This window comes from Octopus sinensis, linkage group LG8 (genome assembly GCF_006345805.1).
Source record: "Octopus sinensis linkage group LG8, ASM634580v1, whole genome shotgun sequence".
In the NCBI taxonomy this organism is placed as follows: Eukaryota; Metazoa; Mollusca; class Cephalopoda; order Octopoda; family Octopodidae; genus Octopus; species Octopus sinensis.
Genome location: NC_043004.1, coordinates 5,226,640 through 5,244,610, shown reverse-complemented (window position 1 = coordinate 5,244,610; position 17,971 = coordinate 5,226,640). Strand labels below are relative to the sequence as shown.

At 37.5% G+C, this 17,971-nt stretch overlaps 1 protein-coding gene across 1 annotated transcript in view; it reads right to left on the bottom strand.

Annotated features, from left to right (window-relative positions):
• The window catches only part of LOC115215091 (serine O-succinyltransferase), a 31,756-nt gene that overhangs the window by 1,971 nt on the left and 11,814 nt on the right, over positions 1–17,971 (bottom strand). The window contains exons 4-10 of the mRNA XM_029784255.2: positions 16,946–16,979; positions 14,870–14,956; positions 12,734–12,813; positions 10,573–10,722; positions 6,387–6,570; positions 4,336–4,489; positions 2,647–2,738 (exon numbers count right to left, since the gene is read on the bottom strand). Coding sequence (XP_029640115.1) covers positions 2,647–2,738; positions 4,336–4,489; positions 6,387–6,570; positions 10,573–10,722; positions 12,734–12,813; positions 14,870–14,956; positions 16,946–16,979 — 781 coding nt within the window. The remainder of the gene's footprint in view (positions 1–2,646; positions 2,739–4,335; positions 4,490–6,386; positions 6,571–10,572; positions 10,723–12,733; positions 12,814–14,869; positions 14,957–16,945; positions 16,980–17,971) is intronic.

The following is a 17,971-nucleotide window of genomic DNA, read 5'->3' as shown; positions in this document are numbered from 1 at the left end:
AACGGGGACAAAACCCGGATTTAAAACACTAGATGATGATAATGAAATCCACTCATAAGGCTTTGGTCAGCCCGAGGCTATAGCAGAAGACACTTGCCCAAGGTGCCACGCAGTGGGATTGAAACTGGACCCATGCAGTAGGGAAGCAAGCCTACCACATAGTCACTCCTGCACCTATATCATCATCATCATCATCATTGTTTAATGTTCGCTTTCCATGCTGGCATGGGTTGGACGGTTTGATTGAGTGCTGGCAAGCCAGAAGGCTGCACCAGGCTCCAATCCGATCTGGCAAAGCTTATTAATATTATACATTTATTTTTATGCATTGGATTTTTCCAATTGTACAAACTACACAAAACATGCTGCAGCACTGGGATGTTAATTTACTTACTGAAAGACATTTCAATCTGTTGATACTCCAGGAGCCACATTTAAAGATATATACATAGATCTATGCATTGCAAATTTTCCACCAGGTATCTCCTCATTTACCTAAAGCAAATCAGTTCTATGTTTTCCCAGTACAGCGTAGTAAGTGAGTTTGCTAGTTTGTATATTGAAGTGTTTGGCAAAGCAAAGCACCACATTCTGTATATAATTAAATGATTCCAAGTTATCTGTGAATAGATGGCAGTATGTAGTTTCTAACCGTATACTCTTGTCAACCTTAGTTTTCAAACAAAATAACCTTCAGATAAACATTAAGTAAGGTCACTCGTACTTTTGGTTAAGAAGAGGGAAAATGACAGGATTTCTTACATCAAAACAAGTGAATTTTAAAATCTTAGTTTGTGTTTAACATATATCTAATACATGGAACATGAAAATGTTAACATCATATGCAAACAAACATGGGTTTATTTTTGAAGTGTTGAAATGTATTGTAGAACAAGTGGAAAGATAGGTTTTTCAAATTGAAAAATATATCTTTCTATTTGTTCTACAATTCATTTCAACGCTCCAAAAATAAACCTATTTTTGTTTACACATGACGTAATCTATATGACATCTAGTGTTTCTGGATGACTTTATAACTTCTTGCAGAAGAATTTGTCGGTCAGCAGTTTAGTTTAAAAGTAGAGCACTCTAACCAGATATTAGAGGAGTGCGAGTTCAATCACCATGGCTGGTTGCCAACAAATTTTTCTGCTCTTGAAAAAGGATTTTATCCTATATATACTGTTCTATCAGTGTTTACACATTGAAAATATATCTTTCTACTTATTCTTAAAAATGTTAAGTTTAAATGTGAGGTAAGGCAAAAACATTATTAGTCTATGACTAGTATTATCAGTTATCTAACAAATATGGGAGATAATTCTTAATGTATTTGTGCCTTATTCTGACTTCATCGGAAAAGCATAGCTTTTGTTGTGCTTACTGAAGTGATGGACTCTCCTCTTGTAGAGGACAGATGAGGGTTCTGCAATTTCTTGCTGAAAAACCACACAGATGATTTGTTTATAGTGATCAAATGTTTGCACTGTACATCAACTCACTCCCTGCATCAAATCAACATTGCCTGTACAAGTGTATAGTGTACCATACATCAGATGTCAACCTGATTGCAGAGCAACATGAGATGAAGTGTTTTGCTCAAGAACACAAAGCACTGCCTGATCCAGGAAAGAAAACACCATTCCTGCAATTGTAAATGCAACACCCTAACCACTAAGTCATGCATCTTCATTATTACTTACTGAAGTACTGATGAAATAAACAATTACTAAAAGATCATTGTACACTTGTTGGTGTAAGAAAGCAGAGTTCTTTAAAAAAAGTTCAAAGATTTCACTTCAAGTAAAAGTTTCTTATCATTTAACGTCCATTGTCCATGCTGGCATAGGTTGGATGGTTTGACTGGGGGCTGGCAATCTGGAAGACTACACCAAACTCCAGTCTGATTTGGCATGGTTTTCTACAGCTGGATGTCCTTCCTAACGCCAATCACTCCTAGAGTGTAATGGGTGCTTTTACATACCACTGACACAGGTGTTATTTGCGTTTTTGCCACAACTGCGATTTTATAATAAAATAATAATGAAGTTATTGTATACAGTGCTCAGGTGCACTACAACTTGTCAAAAGTACGTATAAAGCATATGCAGTAATGTACAAATGACTGAAAAGTGAACAGTGTATGAGTCAGATACATGCTAGCGTGTGTATGGAGGGCAGAAAATCAAATGTAGTGTTGGCGAATCACAGGAAGCATGGAAGTTTTGCCCGGCTTGTTGGGTCTTCTCAAGTACAATATATTGCCAAAGGTCTCGCTCATTGCCATCATGAGGCCCAACACTCAAAAGGAACTCAGTCACTTTACTTCAGTGAAGCCCAATGCTTGAAAGATGTTCTTTAGTTGCCATTTATGTGACACCATTATCAACCACGACTATGATTTCACTTTCTTTGATGGGTCCTCTCAAGCAGAGCACATCGCCAAAGGTCTTGGTCACTAGTCATTGCCTCTGCAAGGCTCTCAAAGTTTGAAGATCATGCTTCACCACCTCATTCCATATCTTCCTGGGTCTACCTCTACTACAGGTTCCCTCCACAGTTAGAGATTGGCACTTCTTTACACAGCTGTCCTCAGAAAACAAATATAATAAAAGAGTCTGAAGATCCAGGTTGACCTTAGCTTACCTTCATGGCACTACCGACACCATTTAAATCAAGCAAGAAAGTGTCATGTCCAAATATAGAGCTCAGTTCATAGTAAGTCACAGCTTCATTTCCTGGAAAGAAAAGAAGGGGTAGAAGATAATTTGGGGGCAGAGGTAAAGAATATGCACACCACCCATTTTTGGCATAATCCTAACCTTAAATACCAGGTGTGTATATTCTTTACCTTCACCAGTCTTTGTATACTAATACATAATAATATTTGTGAATAAATTTTTTGTTTTACCTGGGTCAGTCATTGGACTCTGGCCATGCTTAGGCACTGCCTCAAAGGGTTTTAGTGGAACAAATTGAGCCCAGCAATTACATATTTTTTTTTTATAAATCTGTTACTTTTTCTATCAGTCTCTTTTGCCAAACTGCTAAGTTAAGGGCACATAAGCAAACCAACACTGAGCATTGTGTTCTTGAGCAAGCCATTTCATTTCATGTTGCTCCAGTCCATTCAGCTGACAAAAATGAATTGTACCTGTAATTCAAAAGGGGCCAGCTTTGTCACATTCTGTGTCATGCTGAATCTCCCTCAGAACTACGTTAAGGGTATGCATGTTTGTGGAGTGTTCATGAGCAGGCTGTTCCATTAATCGGATCAACTGGAACACTCATCATAACTGACAGAGCACTAGTTTTAAAGAGTCTATTGATACTGCAGCTATTTTTGTGTTTGGTCTGAGTGGGAGAAATAGTGTTTTACTAGGTCTTATAATAGTGTCCATGTGGAAGGTTTGTAGTAGTGATCTGGGGTGTTGTAGAAGTATCTAAGCATTTGGAAGCAGTCTTATATTGTTCCTTCAAAATTAAGAGCTGCCATAAAATCGTTTTAGCATGCCATAGATAATTATATTACACAGAGCAGTAGCCATGATAGAGCATTTCTAATGAAGCCCTCATCATAGGAAGACTTTCATATAGAAAATATGTTAGAATGTAACACATTTGTAAAGATGTTAAATGTATAGACAAGTATGGCTGTGTGGTAAAAAGCTTGTTTCCCAACCACATGGTTCTGGGTTCTGTCCTACTGTGTAGTACCTTGGCCAAGTATATTCTACTATAGCCTCGAGCTGACCAAGGCCTTGTGAGTGGATTTGGTAAACGGAAACTGAAAGAAGCTTATCATATATATATATATATATATATATGTGTGTATGTGTGTCCATCACTTGACAACTAAAGTTGGTGTACTGATGTCCCTGTAACTTAGTGGTTTAGCAAAAAAGATCGATAGAATAAGTACCAGGCTTAAAAATAATAATAACTAAGTACTGAGGTTGATTCATTCAACTAAAATTCATCAAAGGGATTCCCCAGCATGGCCACAGTCTAATGACTGAGACAAGTAAAAAAATAGAAGAAAGTTGGAAATGGTAGAATAGCTAATTTCACAGACTAAAAAATATATTATTTAGTAAAATTGCTAAAAAAAAAATACAGTGAATTTACCACAGGGAAAGTGAAATCCAATGTTTCAGACAAATTTTTCCACCCAGCCCCCATGCCAAGTTCATTGTACTTTTTTTATTAATTTTACTAGATAATACAAATCTTACTGAGACAGACCAACACCTGTCTCTTTGGAATCTGTTTAAACATATAAAAAAATTTATCATTTACACACCGATGTTTAAAACTCAAGACATATAAACTCACCAGCTTCTTGTAAACTTTCAGCCAGATTTCTCTGCTGCCAAACAGGGAACAAAATATCAGTCTTTACTCCAATAACCATGCATGGACAAGCAACTCGGGCAAGACCTTCAGTTAAGGTGTCAAAACCATCTTGGATATCAAATAAATCCATTGCCTTGAAAAAATATAAATCATTATTATTATAAATTTTAGCTAACATGTGCACATATTGTAGTTTGTTTAAACGTTAAACAGCTCAATACACTCTATAGTAAAGGGTGTGAAGTCTGGGGGCCACATTGTGTCACAGACTTCAAGGAGTTTTAGCAGATCTTATGAATCCCAGTACTTCAGTGTAGTCTTATTTTACCCATCACTTTTTATCGATCCCTTTTATGAATGCATTCTACAATTAGATGCCCTTCCTACCATCAACCACTTTACAGAGTGTACTGGGTGCATTTTATTTTGACAACAGCACGAAAGAGGCTACCTCTACAAAAACTAAAGAGCTCTCCTTCCTCCTCCTCACTACCTTGTCTTCATTGTTTTATCAACTCATATTTTATGGTGGGTGCATTTTATCATGGCATCAACATAAGAGAGGTTGCTTTGTCTCTTGCAAGGCTAAACAGTCTACTCTACTCTTTGTTATCTCCATTTGTTTAGAACAAAGGCAACTGTGAGTGTAAATAGAGGAGGGAATGTTGACCAAGAGGGTTGCAGAAGAGAGATAGTATGAGTGTGATCAGAGAAATATTGGGTTGTCCTGAAAGTTCATGCCGATTTATGGTAGCTTACCTTTCAACTTATTTTAGAACATGGTTGAGTCCATAAAATAAGATTTGACTACACCGCCATTTAGAGCACAGTTTAAGCTATCTTTTCGTGGAAGAAGGGTTATGTTCCTATAAAATGTGTTAATTCTGTAACCCTTTAAAATGGAAGATAAGTTCATTTTCGGCACTTGATGCTTTGGGAACCAGACAAAAATTGCTGCAGCTCGGCTGGGATGTGTTACCCCACCCTCCATATTCACCAGATATTGCTCCTTCAGATTTCCACTTATTCAGGTCTCTGCAGAATAGTCTTAATGGTAAAAATTTCAATTCCTTGGATGACGTAAAAAGATACCTTGATGAATTCTTTGCCATGAAACCCCCTCAATTCTGGGAAGAGGGTATTTTCAAGTTAAAGGAAAGATGGAGATACATTGTGCAACAAAATGGTTCATATTTGGTTGATTAAAATGTAATGGCAAGTATTTATTGATCTTTTACTTTCCTTTAAAAATCGGCATGAACTTTCTGGACAGTCCAATAGAATGATATATGTGTGAAGGTGATAGGGGAGAAAGTAATGAAGACAGCTGGATGTTCCTAAGAAAAAAACTGGTAAGAAAATTTGAATAAGCAACATAATGAAAGGTTAAATAGAATAGGATTAAATAGAATAGGGGGTGGTGCTAGACCTCACTGTGGAGATGACAAGGGACTAAGACTTCTGACAATTTGCTGTGCTAGAGAAGACACGTCAAGCTAAGTAAAATAGTGGCCATCTGTACATACAGGCTTGCAGGAGCTGGTGCCATGGTACCACATAAAAAGCACACATGTTGGTGCCAGGTAAAAAGCACCCTTCCTGGTGCCATGTAAAAAGCACCTGTGCTAGTGCCACGTGAGAAACACCCATGATAGTTCCATGTAAGATGCACCTGTCTGGGACCACATAAAAAGCTACCATGTTAGTGCCATGTAAGAAGCACCTGTGCCGGTGCCACACATATAAAGCACCCATGTCTTTGCTATGTATAAAACATGTATATGTCAGTTCCATATAAATAAAACAAAAAACACCCAATACACTCAGTAAAGTGGTTGGCATTAAGAAGGGTATCCAGCTGTAGAAACCATTGCCAAAACAGTTCTTTGGCTGGCTAGCTCCTGTCAAACTCTCCAACCTATACCAGCATGGAAAACAGATGTTAAATGATGATCATGAAGACACACACACACACGAATATATCAACTAATTTTAAAAAACATGTAAAATGGAGAATTCAAGTATTTTACCTTAGATATGTAAAGTAAGGAATTTGGATCATATTTCCTACTAAAACTCTCTCCTTGATATTCAAGATAACTTTCTATATTGAAAGTTGGACACAAAGTAGGCTCTTCAGTTGGGTCTATCTTTTGTCGGCCAAATCTCTTGTTCCATTCAGGTCCACTGCGGTATGTCATGGTAGCTATCTCTCTAAGAAACAATAATACAGCATTTCAAAATCTCATATAATATTAAACTTGTACAAACTACAAATACAGACATCTTTCCTCTAGTAAAACCAGCAGTGCAACTATGATCTGTTAGAAGCAATTGTAATATTACATGTTTGAAAGGCAGCAAGCTGACAGAAACATTAGCATGCCGGGCGAAATGCTTAGTGGTATTTCATCTGTCTTTACGTTCTGAGTTCAAATTCCACAGAGGTCAACTTTGCCTTTCATCCTTTCGGGGTCAATAAATTAAGTACCAGTTGCATACTGGGATCAAACTAATCGACTGGCCCCCTCCCCCAAAATTTCAGGCTTTGTGCCTAGAGTAGAAAAGAACATTACATATTTGAAGTTAAGATGTCACTATATTTGCATAAATATTGCTTTCCCCTCTTGCTAAGCAACCAAGTATCTCCTTTACGTCAGCACACCTATTTCTGTCCTCTTTCTTGTCATTATTTGACACAAGATCACCTCCCCCAATGCCCCCTCCTCTATAGCAAGACACGTGTTTCTGCCTCTCTGTCACACTAACCTTTTATCATGACACAAGATCCCTTCCACCAATGCTTCCTCCTTTCTCAAAATTCCTTGTCTTGCAAAGTTACTTGGTGACCCTTAAAAAGCATCCAGTCCACACTATAAAGTGGTTGGCATTTGGGAGGGCATCCAGCTGTAAAAATTATGCCAAAACTGACCTCGTCTGTGATTGTGCCACGTGAAAAGCACTAAGTCCACTCTGTGGAGTGTTTGCTGTTAGGAAGGCCAGCCAGTTGTAAAAACCCTGCCAAAACAGACTCAGTAGCCTGGGGTAGTCTTCAACCTGGCTGGCTCCTGTCAACCATGCATGGAAGACAGACGTCAAACAATGATGATAATGATGATTATTATTATTATTAGTCATTCAGCTAATGTTATCTTTTTGTCAACACAAATATTTCTAAATAGTTATTTAATGCTCACTACAGTAAATATCACTAGCTTATCTACATACTAGGGCAGGCTAGATACCTACATTACAATATAGGCAAATCTATATATACTACCATGTGGACATCTGTAATACCAGATGGATATCTGTAATACAGTGTGGATATTTACAGGTACCTGTAATATTATTTGGGTTTCTAGACTGCTGTACAGGTTTCTAGATTGTACTATCAGTATGTAGACTGTAGTGTGGCTATCTAGACTCAAGTAGGAATATCTAGATAGGCCAGAAGTAGGGAAGCCTATGCCTGTAGGTGAAATTTTACCTGCATTCAAATTTGAAACTGCCCAATGATGTCTGCAAAACATATGAAAACAAGTGTTTGTAGCAGCACTGTGTTTGATATTGGCTTACATGCAAATATAAATTTCTCCATTTCAAAGTTGGCTCAGTCGATTTTGTGTGGTTGCACTTTTTGTATCGTTCTCTGTGATTGGTTAGAATGGCATGTTTCCTTCTGCTTCCAGTTTGGCGTTTGTATAAAGCATGACAGTCACCATTTCTCACTAGAGTTTTCCTTCCTTCGTTTTAGAACTCTCTTGGCACATAGTTCTGTTGGCTGCTCAGCAAGTTCTCTCGATGAGCCAGCAGACTGAACAAACAATGTCACCTTCTTGGAGGCATTCTCACGCACACTACTAGCACCACCATCGCCTCCATGTTGTTTCGTTTCAGACCAACCACACATCTATACTGGAAGAAGATTTAATTTAGCCAAGTGTTGCATGCTAAACTTCCAGACACACTTACAGACTACGAAAAGCGGTGATCATTTGGCTAACTGTTTAAGTCTAAAGAAGAAACTAGTAATTCAATATAAGTTATAAATGACTAGCAGTATCGCCCGGCGTTGCTCAGGTTTGTAAGGGAAATAACTATAAAGCATTTTTAGAGAGTTATAGCCAAAAAATAGCAAAAAAATGGAAAACAAATTATGGTAAATTTTTTTTGAGAGTTAAAAAAGGTGGAGTTGCGTCCCCTAGACGGTCTGTGGTTTGGGTTTCTGATTCTCGACCCCATGTCGAATTTATCGATTTTTTTCAGAACTGGAGGAACTTTTCAAAATTTTCGCTGCATTAGTTTTGAATTATGACATTGGACTATGTGTGTGTCAAGTTTCATCAGAATCGGTTGAAAGCCGTGGTCAGAGTGAGGGTACGAGAAAACAGACACACAGAAAACGCACAGACAAACTGCCGTTTATATAGAGAGAGATTTTTGTAAATATAGATTCAATATTTTGTTCAGTAAAGATACCTCCATTTCTAAGTGGGTGGCCTTTGTAATTTGCTCTGAACTCTAATAGTGAGAGTATCTAGACTGTTCATTAGACGGCCATAATATAAATTAGAAGCTGTAATATAATGTAGCTATGTGGATTACAGAATAGCTGTATTATCAAGTGTCTTTTGTGAACATTCATACAAATGAGCTTTTTAGAAATTGTTGGGACACGTTGGTGCTGTAGTATTATTATTATCTTAGCTATGTATTTTGATTGCAGAGGAAGCAGCACATGACAGTAGATTTGTTTGCTTGAGATATATGACACATGTTTTGAAGTTGTTGAATCAGTGAGCGTTTATCACAGGATTCATGAATGATAAAGTGATAAATAGTGAGAAGTGTAAGAGATAAATACGTAGTGAGGGGAGAGTTATTCTCAATTTGATAGGGGTGGGAATTGTAAAGAGTTTGTTGACACACACCCCACACTGTAATGGGATGAGGTGTAGGTTGGAGTAGCACATGGATACTGTTAACATAATAACTGAATAGCTGTTAGGATTTAATTAATATGAAGAAGTAAATGGCTGAGTTGATGCAACATGGAATTATTTTGGTTAATAGTTTTAAGGTAACATGCATACAGGAATAGATTTCCAAAACTAATCCAGGAAACTTGATGGGCTTCATAGTCTACTGTTCTCGTAACCTTTCATTTTTAACATTTTGTTTAAAAAACTCATCTTTCCTTGTAATCATATGACTTATTTTTTCTGTTCATGTTCATACATCATCCACTCACACCCCAGCAGCTGACACTGCTAAACTGAACAATATTATCAGAAAGTGTCAAAATTTAGATATTTGGTCAATAATTGAAGTTTAGCATGTTCATGTCCATTGTATGTGTTTTCTTGCTTTTTCATATGTCCCTCTGTTGTCTGTCTGTGCCACATTTTATTATAATTTCTAACCCTAGTACAGGAATTACACTAAATGTATTAGTAAAACACCAGAATTACATCACCTAAAATCATCCACAATGGCTGGTATAAAAAAATATTTCTAGTCATAAATTTATCTTCCAAGAATTCGTTCAAATATTTGATTAGAAAAAATATAATCAGAAAGGCAAAAGTGTGAAAATAAATTTCCATGGACTCAAATGGAGGGGACTAAAGTATTTTGTTGTTGTTGTTCTTCTTCTTCTTGTTTTCCTTCTTCTTCTCCTCCTTCATGTCCACTTTTCCATGCTTGCATGGATCAGATAGAGTTTACTAAGGCAGATTTTTCTACAGCTGGATTCTTTCTTTACCTATTTCCCAATGGCTCGACATTTTCACAGAATATTGCAAATGAATGACATCCATTTACAACCATATATGACGTCAAGACAGGGACAGACAGACAGACAAATAAATATACAAAACACATACATACATACACACACATACAATGGTCTTCTTACAGTTTCCATCTACCAAATCCAATCACAAGACCAAAGTAGAAGACATTTGCCCAAGGTGCCAGGCAGTAGAACTGAACTCACAATCAATTAATTGAGAGGATAAAAGGCCAAAATGTTACAAAAAAACTTTACAACTAAAATGAAACTATATTAGTTTTAAACATTACAGAGATGTACTTGCATAGCAAGTGACTTGATATGAGATCATGTGCTGGAAACGAAAACAATTCTTACAGAAACTAATATTTATACGTCTCATAAAATAACTCCTGTATTACAAAAACCAGTGTTTTTACCGAGCAAGTTTCATTCCAACTGCTGGATACTGATGGTCATAATAATGACCATTATTCCAATTAGGGTCCATCATGATGATTTTTCGCTGAATGTATCTCATGGCAATGGATGAAGGGTGTGATTGGCTGCAGCTGGATATTGAGATCATTCTGAAAGAATGGGAAAAGCAACAAGATCAAGTCTGTATCAAATTTCCAAGTTCATAAAACTTTATTGATGTAAGAATTTAAAATTAAAATAACTATAGGTATAGGTATGGCTGTGAGCTTAAGAAGCTCACTTTGAATCATGTGGTTTCAGGTTCAGTTCCACTGTGTGGTACCTTGGGCAAATGTCTCCTACTATAGCCTTATCCAATGCCTTGTGATTGAATTTGATAGGCAGAAACTGTATGGAAGCCCATCGATATATATGTATGTGTGCATGTGAGCTGGGGATGCTCAACTGTTTGACAACTTGTGTTGGGTTTTTTTTTACATCCCCCCAAAACTTAGCAGTTCAGTAAAAGAGACCAATAGAATAAGTACCAGACTTAAAAAATAAGTACTGGGGTTGGATTTGATTTACTAAATCCTTCAAGCCTGTACTCCAGCATGGCCACATATACCTCTAATCATTTCTCACTTACTCTTCTAAATGTAAATAGCCATGTAGCTCCTCTATAACAAGATCCTACATAACCCCAACCTTTTCTCTCATACCTTAACTATACAGAGGCAACACTCTCCCCCTCCTGGGTTTGTTGATTTATGAGCTACATGGTGATCCCAGTACTGCTGGTGGCATGGAAAAAAGCACCCAGTACATTCTGCAAAGGGGTTGGCATTAGGAAGGGCATCCAGCCACAGAAACCTTGCCAAAACAGACAATGGAGTATGATGCAGTCCTTGACTTATTGGATCCTTGTTGAACTGTCCAACTCATGCCACCATGGAAAATAGACATTACATGATGATGATGATAAGTGAATCAACCAACTTTTTAGCACATTATCATCATCATTTCAACATCCACTTTACCATGCTTGCATGGGTCTGAGGGAGGTTATTGAGGCAGATTTTCTATAGCCAAATGCCCTTCATGTTGCCAAATATAACTGGTTTCCAAGCAAGGTAATATTTCACCATGGACAGATGTTTTCCATAGAATATTGGAAATAAATAACATTTCTTTACGACAATCATGCAATGTCAAAATAAGGAGATACAAACACAAACACACTCACATATATCTATATATCATCATCATCATCATCGTTTAACATCCACTTTCCATGCTGGTATGGGTTGGACAGTTTGACTAAGGACTGGCAAGCCAGATGGCTGCACCAGGCTCCAATCTGATCTAGCAGCGTTTCTACAGCTGGATGCCCTTCCTAACGCCAACCACTCCGAGAGTGTAGTGGGTGCTTTTACATTCCACTGGCACAAGGGCCAGTCAGGCAACATATATATATATATTGAGAGAGAGAGGGGGGGGCTTCTTTCAGTTTCCATCTAGCAAATCAACTCGAGGCTTTGATTGGACTAGGGCTTTAAAAGACACTTGCTCAAAGTTCCACAGAGTGGGACTGAACCTAAGACTATGTGATTGGAAATCAAACTTCTTAACAACACAGCCACACCTGTGTCTTAATATATTACAGCTATTTACCTCATCAATTCCAAAGAAATAAACAGTAAAGGTGATTGCAGTGTAATCATTACAAATTTAAGTTACCAAATAAAAACTTAAGTTTAACACTCTAGAACAGTGATTCTCAACCTGGGGTCCATATGATCCCTGAGCATCCATATAAGATTTTTGGGGTTCTATGCAACAAAATAGAAAATCGAGGATCCACAATAGGATTTTATGTGTTCCCTAAAAAATTTTGCTTTTGATGTATGTATTGGTATGTATTGCAAGAAACAGACAGGTTTTTTTCTCTAGCATTTTACACAGTTCAACCTACAAAAGTTAACATGTGAGAAACAAAATAGGAATTTTGAATGAAGTTTCTATAAAACTAGTTTTTAAACATCAAAAGATTATGGGGGTCCACCAGAATAAAATAGTAATCAAAGGGGTCCATAGATAAAAAAATGGTTGAGAATCCCTGCTCTAGAATGTCACCCTGAAGATTAGAGATAATTATATGAAGAACGTTAATCAGCTTACCTTCCAACTCTGTCAGGATAAAGTGCTGCTGACATTAATGAAATCATTCCACCCAATGAGGAACCAAGACATCCATGTACCTATTGGACAGCAACGAGATGAACAAAATGAAAGACTATTTCATGAAAAAGTTTATAGTTGAAAGCATTACAAATATAATCTTGCTTGAGAAAATCCTAATCTTCTGTAATAACTTCCTTTTAAGTTAATACAAAACCCCAAACCAATAAACTATCAATTAAAACACTCATTCTTTCTTCTTACTCAACTGTAAATGGGTAGCCCTGTGATGGACTAGCCTTTTGACCAGGAGCAATGTAGGCCTGCTAGCCTAGCCAACAGAGTGGCATCATTCAAAAGCTAAAATGACGCAAAAAGCATTGTGACCAGTGATGTATAACAACATTTGATAGTCTAATCAATCATGTGATCACGTGATAAGATAAAGAAATAAGATACCGAGTACATGCAATGAAGTGCATTATTTACATTTGACGGATATTTGTCCACATCTTGTCTGTTGTTAACACAACGTTTTGGCTGATATACGCTCCAGCTTTCATCAGGTGTCTTGGGGGAAATTTCAAACCTGGATTCTCATTCCTAAGGTATTTTTCAATATCATTATTATTATTATTATTATTATTATTATTCAGGTCACTGACTGGAATCGAATTCCAGGCAGTGACCCGAATAATAATATCAAAAAATACCTTAGGAATGAGAATCCAGGTTTGAAATTCCCCCCAAGACACCTGATGAAAGCTGGAGGGTATATCAGCCAAAACATTGTGTCAACAACAGACAAGATGTGGACAAATATCCGTCAAATGCAAATAATGTACATAATTTCTCATCTCTTGAATATAGAACTGTATTATGCAATGAAGTGGTTGGCGTTAAGAAGGGCATCCTGCTGAAGAAACCAGCTATGTATTTTGCTTGTAGAGGAAACAGCACATGACAGTAGTTTTGTTTGCTTGAGATATATGACACGTGTTTTGCAGTTGTTGAATCAGTGAGCATTTATCACAGGATTCATGAATGATAAAGTGATAAATAGTGAGAAGTGTAAGAGATAAATACGTAGTGAGGGGGGAGTTATTCTCAATTTGATAGGGGTGGGAATTGAAAAGAGTTTGTTGACACACACCCCACACCGTAATGGGATGAGGTGTAGGTTGGAGTAGCACATGGATACTGTTAACATAATAACTGAATAGCTGTTAGGATTGAATTAATATGAAGAAGTAAATGGCTGAGTTGATGCAACATGGAATTATTTTGGTTAATAGTTTTAAGGTAACATGCATACAAGAATAAAAATATACCACCAGCATTGCCCAAATGACCTCAACATTAGCTTCAAAATTCATCCAAGACCACAGGTCATACGTCCCCTACCCAATTCAGGATCACAACACATAAATACACTGCAACACAATTTCTTTTCCTCAACAGGCCCTACCCTAGTTAACATTGTCCCAAAACAGATCAAAGAGGAAAAGGATCCCATCACCTTTAAATAGAATCTGAACAAATTTCTTCGAGGAATACCAGATAAGCCACCTATACCTGGATACAACTCACACAACAAGAACTCCCTACTCAAATGGACCATGATACCACAAAACATGACTTAAAAAGGATTTAGATAATCCTATCAGGTGGTGGTATTAAGTTAGACATGGCCTAACTTATATATAAAGATGTTTTTCTTTCACTTTTGACACGTAATACTGAAACAGTGGAGAAAATATGATATTGCTGTGGGCTCACCCTAGGCAAGAAGTTAAAAATTTTTTTGGCCATGACACTATATGGACCCTAAGTAAGGCATGTGTAAAATTTGAATGAAATTGGTTGTGTAGTTCTCAAGTTTTAGGGATTCACACAGACAGACATACAGACAAACACACACACACACATTCTCAGTTTTTTATATATATATCATCATCATCATCGTTTAGCGTCCGTTTTCCATGCTAGCATATATATATATATATATATATATATATATATATATATATATATATGTGTGTGTGTAGAGAGGGAGGGAGCCTAAAACTTCAAAGTTTAAGTGATACAGTTGAAATACAAAAGAACTTGATGGTGAGAAGAAGAAATCTAATTTACCTTTTTAATTCCAAGGTAATCAAGTAACAAGAATGATGAGTGAACCATGTCTTCGACACTAATCAAAGGGAATGTAGTACCAAAAGGCTGCAAATGAAATGAAACAGAAAAAATATATTTCACACAGAATTTCATTTAATGATAATAACAGAACTTTATTTAGTAGTAGTAGTAGTAGTAGTAATTTATGCACAAAACGAGCTATTTTGAAGGTGAGTATTAGTCATCTCATTTGGAGCTACTGCTCTCCTAAAAGGCTCAAAAGGACCACAACTTTGGTTATGGATTCTATGGTTGGATGCCCTTCTTATCAACCAATTTACAGAGTGAACAGAGAGTATTTTATTGTGGCACCAACAATAGAGTTCATTATTTATATTTGATGGATATTTGTCCTCATCTTGTTTGTTGTTAGCACAACGTTTCGACTGATATACCCACAAGCCTTCATCAGGTGTCTTCGGGAAATTTCAAACTTGGGTTCTCATTCTTAAGGTATTTTTCGATGTTATTATTATTATTATTATTATTATTATTATTATTATTATTATTCAGGTCAATGCCAGGAATTGAACTCGGAATCTTGGGGTTAGTAGCCTGCGCTCTTAACCACTATACCATATGCCAAGACACCTGATGAAGAATGGAGGGTATATCAGCCAAAACGATGTGTTAACAACAAACAAGATGAGGACAAATATCCGTCAAATGTAATTAATGTAAAATATATACATGATTCCTCATCTCTTAAATATAGAACTGAACAATAGAGAGGTTGTAATGTCCTTGAGTTGGCTAGGCTAAGAGTGCTCTGGCTGCTATATTGTCTCTGTTCAATAACTAGCCACTTTACAGAGTCTACTCATCATCATCACCATCATCGACTTCTGGACATTACTGCTTTGAGTCTGGGGACTCATCAAGCTGGTTACTTGGTTTCCATGGTGTGTAAGTGACTGAGTTCACAATGTTCCCCCTGAGTAAGAGTTACCAGCTTATCGCAGAGTTACTTATTTACAGGTGAGTGGACTAGAGCAACATGAAAGGAATTTTTGGTCAAGAACACCATGCACCACCTGGTCCTGGGATTGAAACCACAATCTTATGACCGTGAGTGCAACACCATAACCACTAGGCCATGCGCCTCCAAATAGTGTACCAAGTGCATCTTATTGTGATACCAACGTCAGTTGGATTGCCTTCTACGCTGTAAAATTAATGGTTTCTTGGTAGATTATACAGTGTCCATTCATGCAATGAAAAATGAAGAGAATGAAAAGCAGACAGAGATGATGTGAGAAACTAGGATTTGAGGATGAAGGGGACAAGTGTATTATGGTAGAGGTGGAATTAAAGGGGAGAGGCTTAAGAGAGGAGGTAAAAGGGACTGTTGAGTGTTGACTGTTAGTACAGAAATGGTAGTAGGGTAGGGAAGGGCTTGAGTACAAATAGGTCGAGTGCCATCCCTCTTTACTTGGGCAGTATGGCTCAGTTAGAAGAGAGTGGGTGTACGTCAGAGAGATAAGGGGTTCAGGTAGGTCCAAAGCCATCCCTACAAGGACAGCTTGGGATAGTGAATAGCAGGAATTCAGTTATCCAGTGCAGTGAGCAAGAGAAAGTTGCCAGAAGGAGAGATGGCTGGTAGAGATGAGGGAGATAGGAAGACAGGTGATAGAGGGACAAGTGACATGAGTGATGGGGAGATGAGCGACAGAGAGTTGGGCAATGGGGAAAATGAGTGATGAATAAAAAGATGGGCAATGGAGAGAAAGTGACAGGTGACATGAGTGATGAAGAAATGGGCAACAGAGAGACAAGTGGCAAGTGACTGGAGTCATGGAGAGGCAGGTGACAGACAACAGGAGAAACAATCAGATGAATGATGGAGAGACAACAGAGATGATTGATATAAACACAAATATGAATATACTTACATGCATATATCCATATGTGTGTGTGTGTGTGTGTGTGTGCGCATTTATATACATACACTGATACAATAAAATTTCTTACCTAGAACTATATAAGAATTTTTAAAATACAGTTTATAAGGGAGAAATATTTCCTCAGACTCACCTTTCCAGTACTTGGGTTCAATGAACTAGGACCACTGAAATACAAAACATTTGACTAGAAGCATGGGAATAAAACAAAACGAGAACAACAGAAGTTTTTCTTACCATATTTACTCATGTATAAGTCACACCCCTAATTTAGTCTTAAATCTTGGTACAAAATTTTTTCCCCTTCATGGTTAAACATGTTACCACCTTTGCATTGTGTCATGCTCCAGTTTTTTTCAGTTAAAATCAAATATAACAAACTGACATATACGCAAGCTTATATAAAACATTTTAAATAGTGAAAAAAAATATACCCAGTATAAGCTATGGACACATAAGAGGTGCAGCAATATCAAAGGAAGGCTAACTGGGAAGATAGTTTTTGTATGTGGTAGATGCTCAGGAGTAATAAGTACTGAAAATATGCAGAGAACAACTTCCACTACATTCCAGGGATAAAAACTAGAAGTAGTTGATAGCTTCCATTACCTAGGTGACCAAGTCAGTAGCCAGTATGCTTCAATGGATGTGTAATGTCAGTGTGCATAGTCAACAGAGTGTAAGTACCTTGAGAGAAAAGTTGGACCTAAGAAGCATCAAGAGAGATGACTGTGCTGGTATGGTCATGTGGCAAGAATGGATGAGGATAGTTGTGTGAAAAAGTGCCACACCCTAGCGGTTGAGGGAACCTGTGGAAGAGGTAGACCCAGGAAGATCTGGGATGAAGTAGTGAAGCACGACTTTCGAACATTAGAGCTCACCGAGGCAATGACTAGTGACCGAGACCTTTGGAAATATGCAGTGCATGAGAGGACCCGGCAAGTCAAGTGAAACCATAACTGTTGCCTATGCCAGGGGTGTAACCAGCCCACTTATGCGTACCGTTCCTTCATTGGACACTAAAGTCTGTTTGCGAAAACCCGTTGAGGCAAGTGAAATCGAAATCAAATCAAATTCGCAAATTCAATGACTGGCACCCGTGTATGTGGAGCGCTAAGAGCACCATCCAAGTGTGATTGCTGCCAGAGCAGATAATTGG